The sequence below is a fragment of the Aptenodytes forsteri genome, unplaced genomic scaffold, assembly GCF_000699145.1.
Source record: "Aptenodytes forsteri isolate BGI_AS27 unplaced genomic scaffold, ASM69914v1 Scaffold471, whole genome shotgun sequence".
NCBI classification, from domain to species: Eukaryota; Metazoa; Chordata; class Aves; order Sphenisciformes; family Spheniscidae; genus Aptenodytes; species Aptenodytes forsteri.
In genome coordinates, this window is record NW_008795862.1 from 1,339,740 (window position 1) to 1,360,025 (window position 20,286).

A 20,286-nucleotide genomic window follows, 5' to 3' on the forward strand; every position below is an offset into this window, starting at 1 on the left:
GGCTTTCTGTCTAAAATGCTCTATTTATCTAACTCTCTGTTTTCACGGGTTATGGGTGAACTTTTGCAAGGGGACGGTGCCAAGGGGGATGGTTTCTGCATGCGGTGGAAGGAAATCCTTCCTCCCCCTTCTCCCTGCCAATACTTTCCTCCTGGGAAAGAGCAAAGTAGGGATGAGATCAGGCAGGCTGGCTTGTAAAAGCTGATTCACTTCTTTAGCACACTTTTTTTTTGTTTTTTTTTTTTTTTTTGTTCCTTCTCTCCCCCATCCCTACATATGCCAGTGCCTTTTGCCAGGGCTCGCAGCCCCGAGTGGTAAAACTGGAGGGACGGCAGCCCGTGCTGGGAGCCGGGCAGCTCCTCCTGCCCGAGACTGCGGAAATACCAACATAAAAATCAAAACGGCGAGCTCGGCGCCCCTCGGGGAGGGAATTTGGGCGCAGTGGGGTGTGAGGGGTTGTTCCGAGACCTGAGCCTGCTGCATTGATGTTGCTGTCCCTTCCGGAGAAGGCTGCTGGTTTGCACTGCTCCCAAGCAGGATGCCAAACTACAGAAAAGACCAGAAATAAAATAAATCCGTAATCCGGAAGGTCTCGGGTTTGTAATGCCAGCTGAACTCATTCACATGGAAACTCAGTGATGCATCTAGACACTGATGCTGTTTCATAAGACTCCCGCGTTGCAGAGGGCTGCGCTTCTGGTCCTTTCCATCTTTTTAATTGCGCTGATTAAATCATCAGCCTGAGCTGTGAAGTCAAGGGCCTGGAGCTGGAGCTCCTGTCGACGGGGGTGACTTTTCCTGCGGATCTGCTCCCTCCTGAGCTGTGTCCCCCCCCGACACCGCCACGGCTGTGTCCCAGCCTTCCCCCCGGGGAGCAGGTGGGTCTCTGCAGAGCCGAAGCGGATGGGGAAGGATCCGGGTTCGCCAGGCTGGGAAAGCCCTGCAGCACCGCTTGGCTTCTCTTTTCACAAGCTCCTGTGTGACACGACTTAGTGCAAGATTCAGCCCCTCTTGGCCTCTCACTGTGATTATAAAAGCGATAATTACTTTTTTTTTTTTTTTTTTAAAGGCGGGGGGAGAAACCCTCTTCCCCTCGGCCCCCCCATCCCTTTAGTCGGCGATCTCATGGCTTTCAACAGGTTCCTGCTGACCGGAAAGGGCCGTGTTTGGCCCAAGCTGGAGGGATAAACGAGCTGCTCTTGGGATCCTCTCCAGCGGCTGCGTGTTTTCATTGCTGGGTGTGGGTTTGCAGATAGTGCCTGGGGGTGCCGGCGAGTTCTTCAGCCTGCCGGAGCGCGGGCAGGGGCGTCCCCATCGCGCTGGGGCTGTCCCGGGGCGGGGGGGACGCACGGTCCCCCTGAGGTCCTGGACCTGCCCTGCTCCACCTCTTGAAGCAGATGGAGAGTCCATCAAGAGAGAGTCTGGGCTGCTCTTGCTTCCAAGAAAAGCCTTCTAGCCCATGGCGTGTGTAATTAGCTTTGTTGCTGATACCTTATTAATAGAACTAGTCTTTTTTTCTTTTAAAGCCACTGGGAATTTTAGAATCTTCCTATCTCATATTAACTGGCTATTAATAAAGTTCATGATACTGTCACTAATTGGATTGCTTTTCTGCTCAAAAAAAAAAAAAAAAAGTTAAACGCATCTCCATAATGAAATTCTCTCTTTCAGACAGAAGATAAAATTTGCATGATTCAAGCTTTAAAGGGCTTTTTCTAATTGAGAAAATGCTTCATAATTCATCCTAGAGCTTGAAAACCAGGCTGTATCTTGTTGTTGGCCCAGACTTTATTAATCAATGATAATTTATTAACTGCTTTCTTGAACAAATTTGTTTTGGCTTTACAGGACTAGCTATATTTAAGCTTAATCTTGCCACCTTCGTGACAAAAAAAGGCAGAAAAATGGTGAACGATTATCTACGTACGAAGCAAATCCACTGCGTAAGAAGGTGCTGGTCTTGCCAAAAGGGGTTGTTTTTTTTCCCCTCCCCGATTTTCCTCACCGTATAGCTCCGTGGTGGAGCATTTAGAAAACATCTTGTTCGTTGCTGACGCGTGTCTCTGCACGTGCTTTTTGGGTGGACTTCGGGGGCACTGGGCAGGCACAAATCTGGAGCGCCAGATGTTGGTGGAGCTATTCTCACAGTAGAGCTCCTCCTGGTTGTATCAGATGAATTTTAAAGACCGAGGGAGTCTGCACTTTTGCGCTTGGCAGGGATGACATAATGTAAATGTTGTCTACCGGAGTTCCTGGTACACCTATTGCTCTGGCTGCAGGGCAGAAAGGCGATAGCGATGCATCGATAGTGTCACCTGCAGAGTAAAAGCAAACTGCAAAGTGCTGGGAGGGTTTTTTCGCATTTAAACCATTCTGAAATGAGTATTAGCAAGCGTTGATGCCGAACAGCAAGAAAAACAATGCATTATCTTGCATGGGCTGGAAGCGTGACAGAGTACCTGATGTGGGGAAGGCTCCCGTGCAGAGCCCTTGGAGGAACTGATGCAGGAGCAGGAGTTTGATCCGGTCCAGCATGCCGTTGCCGGATTGCTCCGGGCAGTCTTACGGACATCTGTTCACTCGTTCCTGCTCTCCTTTTCCTTAGGATGCTGTGCTCCGGTCTGATAGCCTCTAAGCTTTTCCTAGTATTCAAATTAACAAGGAAAACGCGTGTTTATAGTGTTCTCAATTATTTCTCTCCCTCTTTGATGTTTGTGTACGCTGAGATATCGCTAGGTCCCTGCTGGAGTTTTCATTTGGCCAACGCTGTCCGTGTTAAACGTGCTCTGCGTGGGGCTCCCTCTGCCCGCTCCGAGTCAGGAAGAGGGTTTTTTGCCTTCCCTTCGACGGACTTGAGCTCCTGCCTGAGCTCAGCATCTTTTTTTGATCTCCCTTCTGTCTGTAAACCTGCCTGGGAACTCACCTTGACTCTTCCCTGAACTCATTAACGCTGTCAGCCGCCCAAAACTGAATGCAGCCATGAGTAAACTTTTTAGGTAATTGCTCTACGTGTCCCATCAGCCTGGCTTGGTCTCGTCACCCTGCAAATCCGGAGGTGGATCTGCCTCCTTCCCAGTTTCTTGATCGTCTCCAGGCTCTGCTGCTGTTCAAGATTTTTCTCTGGATGATGCCAGTTAGTGTCATGCACCCCGGGGAGGTGTTTTTTCATCTGTCTTAGTTTGCACGGGGAGCAGAAATCCCGCCTGCTGCTTTTTTGCAAGCTGTCCTGTGGCCGTGGTGTTTTCCCCAGGGACGTACAGGTGTCGTAAGCCCTCCTGTTCCTTTTTTTTCCCCCCTCGCTTTTTGTGAAATCCCTAGGAGCGGCGTGTGGGCGGATGGTTGGGACTGATCCTCGGTACGCTGACCGAAGGACGGGACTGCTGGGTGCTCTGCCTCGGTTTGTCATTGAAGCTTTGCAGAAGAGGAAACCGATGATTGCAATTACTAGGAGGCACTTGTAGCGCTTTGTACTTCTGTATCGCATCTACTGAGCGGCTCCAGGTCTCAAATGCAAGGAACCGCTCGTCTTTTTCCCCTGGGTCTGCAAAGGTCGGGTGGAGTTGCTGAGGAATGATGGCTCAGCAGCTTTGCAAAAGGCAGGCCGTGATTCACTGAAGCTCTTCCGAGATAGGACGTAGGGAGGTTGGGCAGGAAATCTGGATGCAAGGCCGATATTCCACGTTTCCCCTCGGTTTAGTGGACTTCCTCTGAATTGCTGTCGTCACTGCAAGTGGGTGAGAAGGGCAGTGCCGGGGGAGAGAGGAGAGCTGCTGCTTTTTTCCTGACGTGTTTTTGTTTTTCCTGTTAACTTGACCCAATTATTCCCCCCCCCAGCTGAATAGAAATTATGTCTCGTTTGGTGCAGAGCATGTGAGAAGTAACTAATAATAGGAGAAAAACATCTACGATGCAAATGGCTGTTGCTGACTGTTGGGAGGTGCCCCCTTCCCTGCAGCAAGAACATTTCACGCGGCTCCCCGCGGTGAGAGCTGCGTATTGAAACCTTTCTCCTCCGGGGCGAGTCTGCTTTTAAGGCAGAGTTGTGCCCTTTCGGCAGGCTGGCCCGTCCCTGGCTCGGCCTTAGCCGGGGCAAGCCGAGCTGTCGGCTTCCCCTCGGGGAGGGAGGGAGGCACCGTCTTTTCTCCTGCTGGAAGAGTTAGCTTGGAGAGGACCGCGGTGAGCACGGAGCTAAGAGCCTCACAAACAGGGATCACGACCAGGATTTTAAATACTGTCACGCTACAGACAACGAAAGGATGAATCCCCCGAGCAAACAGGGAGCGGCTGCCTTGCAGTGCATATGTATGCCCTTCTCTGGCCCGAGCTCTGCGAGTGTGACCTGCTGGCTGCTGCTTAAGTTACATATTTTATTTTTTTTTTTTAATTCATGCTGTCCTCATTCCTCTGAGCCCATCTGCTGGATGGAGATGAGTCATGCGATAGCACTTTGAGTAGGTGATTTGACAGGTGGCTCCCTAGAAAGCTGTCTTTGCACGCGGCAGCTCTTTCTTTGCGGTTTCTGTATGATAGGATTACAACCTGAGGTCCCTTTGAAGGCTTTCTGCCTTGTCGGGAGGGAAGGGAAGGAGCTCTTCATTGTTCTGGGCTGACCTTCCTGCTCAAAATCAAGGCAATTCCTCCGGCGTTGGGTGGAGAGTGGCTAGATCCCATCTCAGATGGTGAGGGGGTGGAAAGCTCGGTTTGTTTCTAGACACGTTTTCCTGGTGCACGTGTCTGGAGGCAGCGGAGCACCTCTACGTGCCTTTGCACGAGTACATCGCTGGTGCTTGGGTGGCGAGTCTCGGACGGGACTGGCCCTCTTCGTGAAAGATGGGAACAGGAAAAATAAGGGAAAGAAAGTTCAGGAGAAGAGCGAGGGTTGGATAACCGAGTAAAAAAATGCTCCTGTGAGCTATTTAGCAGGGAGATTAGACAACTTAGGTGGCCGGTGGAGCGGTCAGGTGCCCCAAGACAGGTTAGATCAATGGTAGGGCTGACGTTAGGAGCCAGCAGCAGTGTCTTGCTCGGAGGGGCGGGAGGACGAGAGCTTCGGCTGCCGTTCCTCTTTCTCTGGTTTGCCCTGCAGCCCAACAGGGATGTGAGAAATGGTGAGATGGTGTCTGCCGAGTCACGTCCACCTTCTGTTTTTAGCTTTGCTGCTAACCTGCTCTTGACAGTAGGCAAATCGCTTCCTCTCGTACTCTTTCCTCTTCTAGCACGTGTTGGTCTTCTCTCCTTAGAGTGGCAGCTTTTGCGGTGAGAAAGTCCGGTGGGTGCAACAGTGCTCAGCCTTGCGAGGACCATGGAGCTGCTGGGTGCCTCCGATCCCCCAGCTGTTCGGAGCATGGGGATCTGCTAGGGAACGTGCGTTCCTCTTCGTTACAAGGCTAGCGGTAATTGTTCATCCCCTATTCCGCACAATAAACGCTCAGATCTGTTTACTTCTCCGTAAAGGAGGTCAGAAGCCGCTCAGATTAGCGTGCGCTTTGCTGTGGGCGTGCCGCTCTCTCCTTAAACTGGGGTGTCTGCTGCCTCTCAGCAGCATCATTCCTTAAGAAAGGATGCCTTCCATTTTTAATTTAAAAAAAAAAAAAAGAAAAAAAGCTTAAAAGCCTCTAAGGAGGCAGAATACGGTCAGATCTACAAAGCTAACGTGAACAGAACTGCAGGCTGGCTGGGGAGAAAAGGGGTGTGCGCAGCCTTAAAGCTCTCGGTGGGTTTGCATCAGCTGCCGCTGCTCCACGGGAACCGGCCCGTCTCCTCTTCCCAGTTCCCAGCCCCGCGTGCTCGCTGCCTTTGTGGCCGGGAACTGGAGATGTAGCCGAAATGGTGAGGCCTCGACACGCCGTACGCATGCTCTGGATCCCAACTGGTGTCTGCTGGCGGACCAGCACCTTCCAGTCTTGCTTCGTTTCCAAGGATTACGCCGGGAAGGTGACAATTAACTTTTAATGAGACGCTTTGTGTTGGCGTGGACAAGGCAGCACATTAGAGCTCAGACGTCTGTGGGGGATTGCCGTCGGCCTTGAGACACCTCCCAGTACAAGCTGGCTCCGCGAGGAGCCTCTGCGGTGGCAGAGACGTGCGGGGCGCTTGGGGAGGACCCCCGGGTGTTTTCCAGGCGCTGCAGCTGGGCTTCGGCACGGCTGAGCTCCTGCCTCTCCCGGGCACGCCGTTAGAAACGGGGTGCGTTTTGAGGAGGCTTTTTTGGGGCTCTGCAGCCCTGCCGTTGCCAAGCCCCACTGCCTGCAGCCGAGTGACTAAAACCCATTTACTACCCGTCTATTTTAAAGCTTAAATACGCACGCAGCAACAGAGTAAACTGTCACGTTGGCTCCATGGAGCTGCGACCGCCCAGCTGCCTCTTACGCTGTGATGATAAAGCTACCGGTGAAGATGACCGAAAATTACACTTAATGCCAGGGAGTCACGCCTTGCCGAGCTGGAACAGTGGCGATGGCTTTATTTAGCTTTTGTGGAGCAGCCCATAGATCTGTGCCACTGGGCACGACTGAAACTGGGCGCCAGCGATCCCAGTCAGCCCTGGTTTTCCTTAACTGCTGCTTCTACCTGTCTCTACCAGGCTGTCGTGTTGTACTCAAGCCCTCTTCATCTGGGGTTCAAAACATTTACAGCACCTTTTTAAATTATTTTGTGGGCTGGCTTTTTCCACTGGACTTGCTCTTTCCTGATGAAGGGAGCCAGGGCAGGGCTGCTTGTCTGTTTGCTCGTCTGTGGGTTTTTTTTTTTTATTTCTCGAAGGGAACTTTCTGTTGAGAGGCGGAGGGTGGTGGGGAGGAAGAGGAAGGCTTTGATACGCCAGCATCTGGAGGGATAAGATTTTAATTCTGCTGCGGGCAAGTGTTTTGAATGGAAGCATGGTGTGTGTTTGATGCGTTATAAATAGGGCTGACTGTTTGCTATGGAAAAAGAAAGCAAGGTTTTTTTTAAAAAAAAAAAAATAGTTTTTGTGTTTCTCTTGGTGTGTTTTGCTTGTTTGAGGCTGCTTATTAGCAGAAAATGACGCCGACTTGCGGCTCCCGCATCCGCGGGTTGGGCAGACGAGGACCTGCAGGGTGGGGTGTGCTGCAAATCTGCCCTCCTCCGGGTTTCGAGGTGCCTTGCAGGCGTTCCTCGGCTGGGGGAAGTTTAGCTGATGGCGTCTTCCCTCTCAGTGTGTCATGAATTTTGCTGATGATGCTGTACAAAAATCTCCTTTTTCTTTTTTTTTTTTTCCTACGCATCTTTCACACCTCTGCCAACGGCAGCCCCTGGGAGCGACGCAGCCAGGCCACGGTGCAGGACCGCCTATCCCACTGCTCCGAGCTGGGACTGCCCATCTCCTCTCGGGGAACAGCCTCATCCACTGCTCACAAAACCTCTCCCAATCTTCCGTGCTCCTAAATACATCCAGGCCAAACGCACCCGACGCGTGGCGAAATGTGCTGGGCCTTGTGCTCCCGGCAGGAATGTTAATGGGGGTGATGCTGCAGCCAGCAACGAGGGAAATGAGGCTTTGGGGTGGGAGCGGGTGTGTCAGGGTCCTTCTCCAGGCCTTTGGGATCTGTTTAGGTTTCGGTGACGGCGTGGGCAGCAGCAGATGACTGATACCTGTCTGTCTGATTCATCTGGTTCATGTAAGGATGTCCGGCGCAGTATAGCAAGAGATGGTCGCTCAGGTTTCTTTATTTACTGCCAGCTCGTCCTGGAGCTGGGCAGCAGTTGAGCAGATGAGATGAAGGAATGGTGGGGTTTGAGGAGAGGTGTGTGGATTTTGTGTCGTAAGTTGGGAGCGGCTGCGCAGCCCTCTCTTGTTTCTCTCCCACTCCCAGCTGTAAAAGAGAAGCCTTCTTCATCATCGCGCCTTTCTTCCCCCTCTCTTGTCTCTCCCACTCCCAGCTGTAAAAGAGAAGCCTTCTTCATCGCGCCTTTCTTCCCCCTCTGTGTACACATACCATTCCTGCCTCTCCCTGTAGCCAACCTCCTGCCGCAGTAGTTAGTTTAAACAATAGGTCTTTCATTTCCGAAGATCCTCCACCATGCGCAGCCCTTCGGTGGGTTTTGAACGGCGAGGGGAAGTCAGATATTGTTCGTGTTCCCACGCCCCTGCGAAGGAAATCGATGGAAGCCCCTGTGAGTCGATGCTCTGTAAAACAAGGCTGCAGAAACTGCAAAGCATGGTCGAGAGCAGCCCGTCGGTGGCAAGACGTGGCCGTATCTCAACCCCCCGGATTAGTTCTCCTGCAGATGAAGCAGGCTGGATGCCGCGCTCCTGGTGATGCTTGCTGGGGTGAGAGCTGCTGCACGCCGGCACGGCGCGGGAGCCTTGAATTAAATGCACCTCCCTACTCTCTGATCTCAGGTCAGAACTATCTAGGGCACGTTTTAACTGCCAGTATCCTTTTAATTAAAGGTGGATGGGAGGCGAGGGATTGATTCCTGGTTTCTCTGTTGGAGTTTGCGTGCACCCTCTGCCCTCTTCCCCCACCCTGCGGCGTGGTTTGGTTGGGATGCCGGGTAAACAGCCGTCCCATTTTGAAGCAGTTTTTGTCTCGCTGGGCCGTGACGCCCAACTGTATCGCCTTGTGGTAATATTTGCTCTAGGAAGCATTTGGCTTCGGCTGCTGTGGCAGCGCAGCTGAGGGCTTCTGCTCTGTCACCGCGCCCTGCCCCTTCTCCGAGCTGCGGCAGGGCTTGCTTCAGGTTTAACCTTTTAGTATGTGTCCCATCCTGGCAGGGCTGGGAGATTAAAGAAACCAGAGAGTATAGACTTGTTCTCATCTTTCACACCGAGCCAGCTGATGCGCTTCAGCGTAAGCCTGCAAGAGAGTGTTTGGGCCATTGAATTTGGTTAATGATTCGCATGTCTTGCCTTGCCAGTCCCTCCCCTGGGTTCACATCTGTCTTGGTTGCAGCATTTGCGAGAGGTTAGGTCCCCAACCAGGGGAAGACGGACGCGTCCCAACTCTTGGCAGCTCGAGAAATAAAAGTGCAGAAGAACTGTCACCACATCCTCAAGAAAGCCCCCGAACCGCTCCCCAGAGGAAGCTGTGCTGGGATGTGCACCGGCAGCGTTTCGCTGACCATCTTACGGTTCACTTGGGCCAAGCTGGACGCTACAGGCAGCGCGTGGATGCTTCCTTCCTCTCCCATCCTGCAAGCAAAGGGCGAGCTTCCTGGTGAACTCAATGCTCGCCTGAGAAAGGCAGCCACCTACTTTGCCAGCGTTCGCAGGCTCTGTGCAGGCAGCCCGATGAGACGCACGATGTGGCGCTTGGAAACTTGGCTCCCCGTCGCGTCGTGAAGCTCTAGGTTAAACAAGAAGCCGGCGAGGGCTTCTCCTGGCTCGTGTCTCGGCTAGCGCTGTGGGGGAAATCTGCATTGGTTTGTCTCCCTGCCTGACAGATTTGGGAGCGTGGGGATAGGGATGGAGCTGCTGCGGATGGCACACAGTCCCTCCTTCTTTCCTCCCGTGATGAAGCCTCCCAGTTTAATTAGAGCCAGCAGGGAGAGAACCTCAATCTTATTATTCCTTCACAGCAGGGCACCAGTAGCATTTCTTGGACGTCAAAAGGAGGATTAAATTAGTCTGCAAGTGAGGGTTTTTTTTTCCCTCCTTCACATCTCTCGGCTCTCTGGGAGGGTGTTAAGCCTCCAAAATCACTGCGGTGATCAATGCCTTTGACATGGCATGCAGTCCCCGATTACAGCAGAGCTCCCTGCCAAAGGGGTTATTTGCAGCTTTCTGGGCTGCAAATCCGTGGGTGGGTGGGTGGAGAAAAGTGGAAATGGAATTGCTTGGGATAATTGCACCCTTCCCAGGTGTATTGACAAGTAAAGGAGGTTTCTGGAGGTGCGACCTTTGCGAAAGCGATCCGTGCCCCTTTCTGGTTGCGGAGGCTGCGGGACTTTTGGCAGGGGACAGGCGATGGCAGCTGGGAGCGAGCTTTGCTCTGCTGAGCTTGCCCTGGCAGGCAGAGCAACTGCTTCGTGGGGTTTTTTTTCTAGACTCGGTGTGTCTAAAGAGGAACGTGCGCCTCCCCAGCTCGGGGCCGGCTTGCCGGGCTGTGTGCTGGCACCCCGAACGCGGAGCAGGCATCCAAAAAAAAGCAAGAAATCACGCTCAGATCGGCTGTCCATCTGCAGGCAGCTATGGGGTGATAATATTCCTTTTGGGCCTCTTCCGTACGCTCGCCGGACACGGCATGGCAGGGTGCAGGGCTGGGCCGTCCTGCCATGCTCTCCCTAGGACCTGTGGACCTGTGCAGACCTTATCCTCGGGGTTAAGCAGGAGAATTGAATCCAGAGCTGAGCTGGGTGAAGCAGGAGAGCAGCAACCCTTTCCTTTCCCCCAGTGTCTAAATGTCAAGGGTGAACTACAGCACTCCCTCTTTGTCTGGCATCTCGGGTCCTCTGCTGAACTGTGCTTCCTCCGAAAGAGGGGAAAAAAAGGCTTCCCCTGGTGCAGCGAGGCCCCGAGAGGCTCTTGCCTCGTTTGTCAACCTCGTTGAACCCTCGTTTTGGCCCTGCAGTGATTGATGCTGCACGGCTGCGTGCTGGGCGGCCGGCTAGAAGAGCTCTCCGCTCTCCCCAGCCTCTTCTCTGCAATGTCTGCGCCGCCTCGGCAGCGTTGAGCAGTTGCTGATGTCTCTCTACCAAGATGCAAGAAGCTTATCAGCCGTGGCTGTGCTCTGAGCAAGGACGTTTGTGCTCAGCACCAGAGCTGGGCGTTTGGCGTACCGAGGGTCTTTGAACGTGCTCGTTACCTTCTTTTTCTCTTCCCTATTTTGGGGTCTGGAAATGGGATTTTGCTGAAACGCTGAAGATCTTGTTCTTCTTTGTAATAACAAGCATTTCTTCTGCGTGTTGTGCTTGGTAACTTGATTTTGGGGGGCTGAGCGCTGGATGGTAGGTGCGAGCAGGCAGGACAGAGTGGCCGGCGTGGTGTCTCCGAGTGCTTTTGAACCTGGATGATTACCTAAGGGCTTCCCCCCGCCCTTCCTCAAAAAAGTAAGGAACCATTTTGAATCCCGGTGGAAGCAGGAGGGTTCCAAAGGAAGAAAGACTTGATAAAATCAAGTATTTGATGTTGAAGTAAACAAACCTGTATTGTTCCTTCAGAACTGGAGTTTTGACTACAAACATGAGAAATCCTGGCAATTTCCCGCCTGCGGCAGGCGTCAAGTGCTTGGGAGTCAGCGCCTGTTTCCTAGACCATTTTTGATGTCTGTATAGGTGATTTGCTGTCCGTTTGGACCAGTTAGGGGCAAGATAATCACTAATTTTGGCCAATCCGTATGTCCTGCATCCCCAGGCGCTCTCACTTGCCTTGCCACACCGGCATGGGGCTTGGGAAGGAAACGTTCCTCTCTGTTTGGGCTGCAGGGAAGGACACTTTTAGGTGGATTTAATAAGGCACTTACTATGTTTCAGCTCGGGCAGTTGAATGGTGAGGGAGCAGGGGTCTTTTCTTAGACCGAGTGATATTTAGAAGAACGGTGATAAGCACCTTGCACAAATAGCCAAAAGCAGCCCTGTCTTTACAGCTTGTCAAACATCTCACCTTTTCGCTAGTTTTAGAACAGGCGTCAGAGACGCTTCGATAAATGGATTTGAAAACTTTTACCGTAGCTTCTGCAGATCTCTTTTCCTCCGCTTACAAAGAATTCAAAAGCCCTGCGCTCCAGATCCTGAGGTGCTCCCGATCCTGAGGTCCTCCAGCATTTCCCCTAGGAGTGATGGTTTAGGGCTTTGAGAGGTCTCTTGCTCTCTCCAGACTCTGTTCACGTGCTGGCTGCTGTGAGCAGAGTGTGTTCGTTCCCTGTTTACTTGCATTTCGCCATGTGTGAAACTGAAGCCTTGGCTCAAAATGGAGTCGAGAGACAATTCTGCCGCTTGCTTTTTCCAGCAAGCGTTGGAGTCGGAGCTGTGTGGTGTGATTTAAGGAGCTGTGTAGCTTCTGTTGGGTGAGAAATATCCGGACTGAGCCGTGCTTTGGGAGGGTAGGAGATGCTCGGATTTTTAGCGGGGCAGTGTTAGCAAAGAGCCACGTCTTTTTGATGTGCTTTGGGCTGTTCCTGCCACCTCCGTTCTCTTGCAGATGCTGTCTGGACCACCCCTCTTGCCTTCCTGTCCCAGGGACTTACTGCATGAGGTATAAGGAGCTTTAAGCAGTCAGCTACTACCGTGCCTGATTCCTCCTCCCTTGTTCTTTTTCTGCAGCTGGTCAGCGAGAAGGTTGGAGGAGCTGAAGGGACCAAGCTTGACGATGACTTCAAGGAAATGGAAAAGGTGAGTAGGGAACAAGAGAAATCTCTAAAATAGCCCATCTAACTCCCCCGTGACCTTGCCAAAGCCCTGAGCTGAACTTCACTGCTGCTGGGTCATCTTGTCTTTCCTACAGAAAGTGGACCTGACCAGCAAGGCGGTTACAGAAGTATTGACCAGAACAATAGAGTACCTCCAGCCGAACCCAGGTGAGTCCCTGGACCTCTCCTGTCCCCTTCCCTCTGCCCCCCAGTTTTCCAGGAAAGGGGGCAGAGGGGCATCAGAGAGAACTTTTTTGGCTGGTACCAGCCCACGTTTGAGATCGGGCATGCTGCCTCCCTTGACCAGAGGTGTGCTGGGTCATCTTATACGTGTGGCCGTCCTGTGGCCTCGCTGGCGGAGCTAGCGGGGTCTGGCTCTTGGCTCGCTGGTGCTTTGCGACTCAGGTGAAGATCCTGACACCCCTCTTGCCCTGTGCAGTGTTCCTGGGCTGTAGGATGCTGCTGTTGCTGTTGAACAGTGAAAGAACAGACGCATCTTTTGCCTTGGACCTAGAGAGGCCCTGAAGGGGACCCGTTTTTCTTGGGATGTCCAGAAAAAGTGGCGTCTCTGGGCTGGGAAGGGGTGGCTGGCTTTGTAGGCATCGCCTCTGGAGCCTGCTGTCCTGCGTGCTTCCAGCCAGCTCGTTCAGAGAGCACTCCAGGGACTATGGGAGGGCTGGGGAAACTCCTTTGGCCTTCACTGGCGAGCTGTGGGGAACTATTTTTGCTTGCTGTCTTGGAAAAGAAACTTCTCTTTTCGTAGCAAATGATACTTCTGGTAGATGAAGACAATAGGGCTTCTTGGCTTTGGGTGTAGCTTTTAAAAAAAAGAAAAAAAGAAGTTGGCAGTGGCCAGCAGCTGCTGGCAAGTCCAAGTAATTGCAAACACGGCTGTGGCTGTTTCTGTGCCAGCTTCCAGAGCCAAGCTAACCATGCTCAACACGATGTCGAAAATCCGCGGGCAGGTGAAGAACCCCGGCTACCCGCAGTCGGAAGGGCTGCTGGGGGAGAGCATGATCCGATACGGCAAGGAGCTGGGCGAGGACTCCAACTTCGGTGAGTGTCCCCTCGGGCCAGCTCCCCCTAGGAGCGTGCGGATGAGATGGTGAAGGCTGCTGCCAAATTTCCAAGCTGTTACTCTAAATTCTGGAAGGGCTGTGTGACCCTTTGCGTCACCTAACAGTACTGGGGGCTCTTAAAAGAGGTTCGAAGGCTTCCACCCGGGGGCGGCGGGGAAGGGGCGAGCAGAGCCCAAGCGTCCTGGATCCCAATCCATGGCATTATGTGCAAAACCACCTCTTAATGCTTTCTTATTAAACACGGAGATAAATTTACATGTAGGAAAAAAATGCTTCCTTGCTGCTAAACTGAACAACGGTGACGTGGAAACTAGATTGAGCGAGATGCGGAGTTTTACGGTGCCATTTCCAGCTAGAGCTCTGCTAGAGGGAGGCTGTAGCCAAGAAATCTTTTTGCGTGGCAGTTTCTCATAACCACGTGTGACTTGCAGGGAGGAGGAGGAGGGGTGAAGCCTTTCGGTGACAGCAATTTTGATCCGCTAAAACATCAGCCTGCGCATGTGACAGACCTGGTACAGTACACAGCTGTCTGATGGCTTCCAGCGCAGGGAGGAGCCTTCTTGCCTCAGGAAAATCAAAAAGCTCTGGCTACTTTGTGGGAGCGTCGAAGGAGTCTCGAGAGTGTCTCTGGCCAACTCCGAGCCCTGCATCTCTCTTGGCTTGCAGGAACCTGAGTTGTACAGAGAGCAAGGGGGAAGGAAGTTTTTAGAAGAACACACTAAACCTGATTGCCTTTAATAGCCTCTCTTTAAAGGAACACTTAACTTGATAAATTTCTGTGTTAGTACTGCGTCCCTCCCTAGGACAGGTTATCTAGAGCTATCACAATTGAAATAACTCCTCTTGTATATTTATTTTTCCAGCTGGACAGTAGAGTGATGTTTTCACTTTACCCACTATTTCACTTGTATATTTTCCTGTGCTAATGTAGTGCTGAAACGGTTGGTTTGCCAAAGCTGCACAGGAATAATTTAATCTATAAATGGTTTCCACTGGAATAAAAAGCCAAGACTAAAAATGCTTTGCTGCAAGTCCGTCTGGCTTAGCTGTCATTGTGGCAGGAGCCTTAGAAAAGCATGAAACGAGATAGGTTTCAATAAGCAGCTTTGAGCTCTCTGATTCAGAGGGGAGGAGAAGGGATGAGGTTGGCCTGGTAGAGGTTGGTGTCTAAAATGAATAAAAGGCTGCAGGTTTGCTGCCAGCATCTGGGGAAACTTGAAAAGTTGGTCAGAGCGCTCTGGCCTTAAAATTGTCTGAACAAAAGGATGGCCAGGCTGGATCAGACCGAACATGCCTCTGCCCGGGGCTTCTCTTGCCGGCAGTGGCCAAGGAGCAGAGCAAGGTTAAAGCACTACATGGCCGATTAGCAGCTCAGCGACTCTCTGAGCTAACAGGGAGTTTAAAAATAATTGCTTTTAAAAATATTTTTACCTTTTCCTTCCTCTGTGTAATTGATAGAGATTGTTCCTGTTTTTCAGAGGAAAAAACTGAAGCGTGCTAGTGAACTCTCTTGTGCGGAGTCAGTACCAACAGGCAATTGCCTGCTCTCACGCTGGGCACCGCTCGCTCCGTGCCAGGCTCGGAGATTTTCTCCAGATAGAAATGTGGGGGCGTTGAACGGGGGACAGAGCTTGCACACGCTGGGGGTCTTGGCAGAATGGCTCTGCAGGCAGCCGCCACAGACTTCGGCTCTGTTTGACTGGCTGGGCCCTTCTCCCTTTCTCTTCCCTTCCTTTTCTCACTCGAAGGCGACGCGCTGCTTGATGCTGGCGAATCTATGAAGCGGTTGGCTGAAGTGAAGGACTCGCTGGATATTGAAGTCAAACAAAATTTTATTGATCCCCTCCAGAACCTGTGTGACAAAGACCTGAAAGAGATCCAGGTAAACACCACCATGCTTTTCCCTCCTCTAGTTTCTGGCCTCTCCTGGCTATTAGTGCATGTAACCGCTTGCTCTGTCACGGTGGGAACCAAGGACTCGCAGAGCGGGTCTGCTCCCCTGCACTGTGCGTGCTTTCTTTCCCCACATTCACTATTTCCTCCCTGCTCGGCACCGCTGCTGCTACTGCTCCTGAGCAGCTCGTACGGCTGGATGCAGGTTTGAATGGTTCTTCATGTCTTTGGACACGAGGAAAAATTTCTTTACTGCAAGAGTGGTTAAACATTGGACCAGGCTGCCCAGGGAAGGGGTTGAGTCACCATCCCTGGAGGTATTTAAAAGACATGTAGATGAGGCACTGAGGGACATGGTTTAGTGGGCATGGGGGTGTGGGGTCGACAGTTGGACTCGATGATCTTAGAGGTCTTTTCCAACCTTAATGATTCTATGATTCTGTGATTCATTTACTGTGTCTTGTGGAGGATGCCGTGGGAGTACGTCCCAACATGCGTTCTGGGCTCGCTGTGCTGTGAGCTCCCAGCCGTGTTACGTTTGGGCTGCCTGGCATTAAACTTCACAGTGTTCTTTACAGCTGTTGGCTCTATTCTGTTAGTAGCCTGGATCCTGTAACACAACTTTCAAGCTATGGGCAAGCTTCCCTCTAGGTCTCTTAACGCAGCATCTCAAGAAGGCCCTTCGGTGTCTCGCCGGGGAGACACGGAGCTTGGTAGCTCCCGTGTGCTACCACAGAGACAAGTCCATGCAAAGCACGGCCAGGCTTTGTAATAGGATCCATCCCAACCTGTAATTCACAAGGCAGCTCTCTCGAGTGAATTTTCGCTTACCGTGGTGTCCCGGATAAAATAACCGACATCTACTGTTTCAGTATTTATCTGCACTCCAATTCTGCAGGCCGCCGTAAAGCTTATTTAAACAGCCCTGCCGTAAGCAGTCAGGGGAGGCAGTGCCCAGAACCTGCGTCCCAATTCCTGATCTCCAGAGATCCCCGTTGCTCCTGGGGAGCTGAAAGTAGCGGGCCAACTTTTCATCTTCCCGAAAGGCTTGCATGGGGAACAGACCCGGGCTGCTCCCTGCGGTGTTTTCCTCCAGCTCTCGGCTGGAAGGGGGTGAAATCGTATCGCCATTTCAATTTGTTGAGGGTTGTTTCTTAGTAAAAAGCCCCCCGCAGCCATGCAGTAATCCTCTGCCAAACTGAGTTCGGACGGTCCGCTCCTCCCTGTCACCTCGCAGCAGCCCTGCCTTGCAGCTCTCACGTCCTGGAGCCTCTCTGGAGTCTGAACAAAGGTGGGAGCCACAGAAGCGTGTGCTCCGAGATCAGGTTTCTGAGGCGAATGAACTTGGCCTGTAACTAGAGCTGCCTTCCCAGCAGGAGAGCTTGGCTGCTCCCAGTCTCTGGCTTTCCCTTCTTTTCCTTTACTGTTCATAACCATCCTCTTCCCAGCACCATCTCAAGAAGCTGGAAGGCAGACGCTTGGACTTTGACTACAAGAAGAAACGACAGGGCAAAATCCCCGATGAGGAACTCCGACAGGCCATGGAGAAATTTGAAGAGTCCAAGGAAGTAGCGGAGACCAGTATGCATAACCTCCTAGAAACTGATGTGAGTGCGTGGGGGGAGCGCCGGCTCCTCTGCCCCGGGCTGAGAGCTGCCGGGCGGGTTGCGTGTTGCTGTGTACACGAGGGTGGGATCTCTCGAGGGATGCAGACGTTAGACACTCGTTTCCACTCTCAAGTGTGGTTTTGCTCTCTGAATACCCAGATCTGAGGGCCCAGCACGTGGCTTGGCGGGCCTCTTATTCTTTCTGTAGCCCCTCTTCCTGATCCAGCTCTTGGCCGGAGGAGAAGCTGTGGCCTCCTCTGACCAAAACAGGTCTCTTCTCAGTGTGCTGGTGGGAGTAAGTTTGGGCAGGTACTTGGGAAGGACTTGAACAGCTAGCGAAGCCCCGAGAGTGGTAAGAGGCGTCCTCTGTCCTGCTGAGCCTCGGCCAGTGCCTGACCTCTGGTGTCTGAAATCCCAAACCTTCTCCTCATCTCCCCGGAGAAGTTGCCCTTTGTACCCGTTCCCCAGTATGGTCTCAGCCCCCGTGTGCAATGCAGGAGTCTCCTGTCAGCTGGGGAGAGCCATTCATCCCACCTTGGTGTGATTCTCGCAGATCGAGCAGGTGAGCCAGCTCTCGGCCTTGGTGGACGCCCAGCTGGACTACCACAGGCAGGCAGTGCAGATCCTGGACGAGCTTGCGGAAAAACTCAAGCGCAGGTGAGTCCCAGGGTGCTGTAGGCACCCTCGGTTTTCACAGCCATAACCTGTCCCTGTGGTACTTGCCTGTAAATACCTGACTCCCCCTCTAAATCTATCCCCTGGCGTTAAAGCTGCTTCTTGCAATCACTAGAGCTTCAGTCCAAACTTCCTCCAGGTTGGAGGGAGCGATGTCAGCCGCACAACCCGCTTTCAATGACGGGCGTGTTCTGACACCTGAAACAAAGCCTCTGTGCTTGCGCCGTGGGCGGCTGGTCTCTGCGGGACTGAGCCCCTGCCTGAATCGGGGTGTGCTGCTCCCGGGGAGGCTGGAGTTGAATTTGGCAGGGGTGGAGAAGGAGGGTGAAATCCCCTTCATGCCGGGGCTCGCGGCTCCTTGCACTGTGAGCGTTGAGCATGGGAGTGTCCCCCAAGAAGTGCCTTTTGGCCAGACCCAGGATCAAGTCAGAAATTGCATTGTGCTGATGGAGCAGACGGCTCAGACGTCACGAGCTGGACATGCCTGTCACCCCGTGTCACCTGGAAGTGCCTAGCCTAGAGTCTTTGTGCCATTAGCTTCAGTTGTGGATAAGGAGGGTACCTGGAGACTGGCCATGGTTGTGGCCCAGAAAGGTCCGCGTCAAGGGTTCCCAGTTGCTCTGAAGACCAGAAGGTGATTGCAGCGTGGTGGGGATGACGTGGTGGCCACAGGCCAGCGGAAGAGCACTTAGATCACCTCCTTCAAGGAAGGCACCTGTGAGCCCCCCGCCAGACCCCTCATTTTCCAGCTCTCCCTTCTATTTACAAGGCAGTCTCCTGGTAGACCCTGCCGCAGATGTGGCACTGCCGCGTGTGCTCTGGAGTTTTGAGCCACGTGAGCCTGTTGGTGAAAGGCAGATGGGTGTCTGGCACGCAGGAGCGGGAAGAGCCGCGGAGCTGCCTGGTCTTGCTGCTCTCCCTGCCCCTCCTCGGGTGCCTGACCTCTGCAGCGGCCCCAAGGAACGTGCGGTTGCTGCCGAGGTGCCAAGAAACACAGAGGTGCCGTTGAAATACCGAGCGAGCTGGTTCACGCGACTGCCGTGACTTGCACGGTCATTATTCCTGCTGCTCTGTCTCACCTGAGCAAGGATCTCCCCAAACCCTGGCCGAGGAAGGAGAGGTGGCTTCGTTGCATCCGGGGCTCCCCTGCGGAGCTGGGGACATGCCTTCCTCAGCCCGGCGCAGGGTGGTTTGGACAGAGCCAGGGCAGCCTCTCCGCTTCTCGGGGCGATTTGGCGATGCTGCCCTGCTGTTCTTTCCTTGTAGAAGAAACTGCTGAGTGGATCCCGTGTCTGGGTTGAATTAAGAAGAGCTGGGAGGATCCTTCCAAGTGTGAGCTTTCGAACTGCAGCACGAGTGTCCTCTGCTGGCCTGAATTGCCCGAGACACCTCCATAGCAAAGCCTGGGGCGTGTGGCCCTCTAAGGACCAGGTCCCAAACCCTGGGCAAGATCCATCTTCAAAACGCCCCAGCGCAGAGGGTTGTGCAGATTCTCGTCTACAAACCAATTTGCTCCCCTGCGTAGCCACCCAGGAGAACAAATACCATGTTGATCTCATCATATTCTGTTTCATATTTCAATATATCCACATTTCTCTTCCTTCTTCCAGAATGAGGGAGGCCTCCTCGCGCCCCAAGCGGGAATACAAGCCCAAACCCAGGGAGACATATGACTTCGGAGACACTGACCAGTCTAACGGGGGCTTCTCTTGCAATCCTACCCCCAAAGTCTCAGGTAAAGTTGTCTGGTGTGTGTGCACACAGGTGCCTCTGGAGCAGCCTCCTGGGGACGGAGGGGAACTACTCTGTCTGGAAATGATGTTTCTGGTGTGCTGGATGTGCCTGCCCGGGCTCTGAAAAAGTCAGAAATGCCTCTAGACTTGGGCTGTTTTTTCTTGGGGCCCAGCAGCCTTCGTTATAGTGGCTTTGGGGATGTCCCAGCGGGGTCTCCAGCCCGGGGCCGCTCGCCTGTAGTGCCCACCCAGCGCCAGCAGTGGCAGACAGGAAAAAACGAAGCATCTCTCGCTCCCTCCCCGTCTTCCATCATGCTGCATTCGTCCCTCCCTGGTCCCGACAAGGCAGGCGGGTTTCTAACACAGCATGTGGGCCGCCCTGTTTCTCCTAACAGATCCTCCCTTTGGGCCCTGCCTTTCCCTCTCTCCAGTTCACGTTGTTTTAAGCATGTCTCTTTTTGTTTGGAAGCAGCTTCCTCCTCTTTCCGATCCGACAAGCCGTCCCGGGCCTCCGTCAGGAGTATCCGTGAGTTTCCTCCCTCCACACTGCATGATGTGTGACCATCTCTCCCCATCCCTCCTCGCTGCTCCTTCCGTGACGCTGCCGCTTGGAGCCACTAATACCTCCGTGCTGAGCCTGGCCAGCAGAACAGCCCAAGCTAAGCTAAGCTGAGCTAAGCCTTGAGCTAAGCCCCAGATTAAAACAGCCACGCTATATTGGTATTTACTACCCCAAAGCTGGGGCCTTTGCTCACCCGGAGGAGTTGTAGCATCTGTCATCACGCAGGAATGTCCTGCATGAGGCCACAGGGATCAGATGCTCTTCCACGAGGTATCAGACATCTCGAGGATTTACCCGTTCTCGTTACAAGCGCCCAGCTTGGATCTCTCCCACTCCTGCTCGTGCTGCCCCCCTCCCCCCGTACCCCACTGCTGAAGGCTGGGGGGAGCGGGTAGAGTCTCGGCCCGCCGCGCGGGGGTTTTGGGCCCA

General features: G+C 53.1%; 1 protein-coding gene across 2 annotated transcripts in view; it reads left to right on the forward strand.

The window, feature by feature from the left end:
* Window positions 1-12,201: 12,201 nt before the first annotated feature.
* The window catches only part of SH3GL1 (SH3 domain containing GRB2 like 1, endophilin A2), a 9,666-nt gene continuing 1,581 nt past the window's right edge, over window positions 12,202-20,286 (forward strand). Inside the window, exons 1-8 of one of the 2 annotated variants that reach the window (XM_009284056.2) lie at window positions 12,202-12,291; window positions 12,404-12,476; window positions 13,221-13,364; window positions 15,136-15,269; window positions 16,729-16,887; window positions 17,441-17,544; window positions 19,173-19,297; window positions 19,768-19,821. In XM_009284056.2, coding sequence (XP_009282331.1) covers window positions 12,283-12,291; window positions 12,404-12,476; window positions 13,221-13,364; window positions 15,136-15,269; window positions 16,729-16,887; window positions 17,441-17,544; window positions 19,173-19,297; window positions 19,768-19,821 — 802 coding nt within the window. In that variant the 5' untranslated portion in view covers window positions 12,202-12,282. The remainder of the gene's footprint in view (window positions 12,292-12,403; window positions 12,477-13,220; window positions 13,365-15,135; window positions 15,270-16,728; window positions 16,888-17,440; window positions 17,545-19,172; window positions 19,298-19,767; window positions 19,822-20,286) is intronic. The other variant, XM_009284057.2, reaches the window with a different exon arrangement.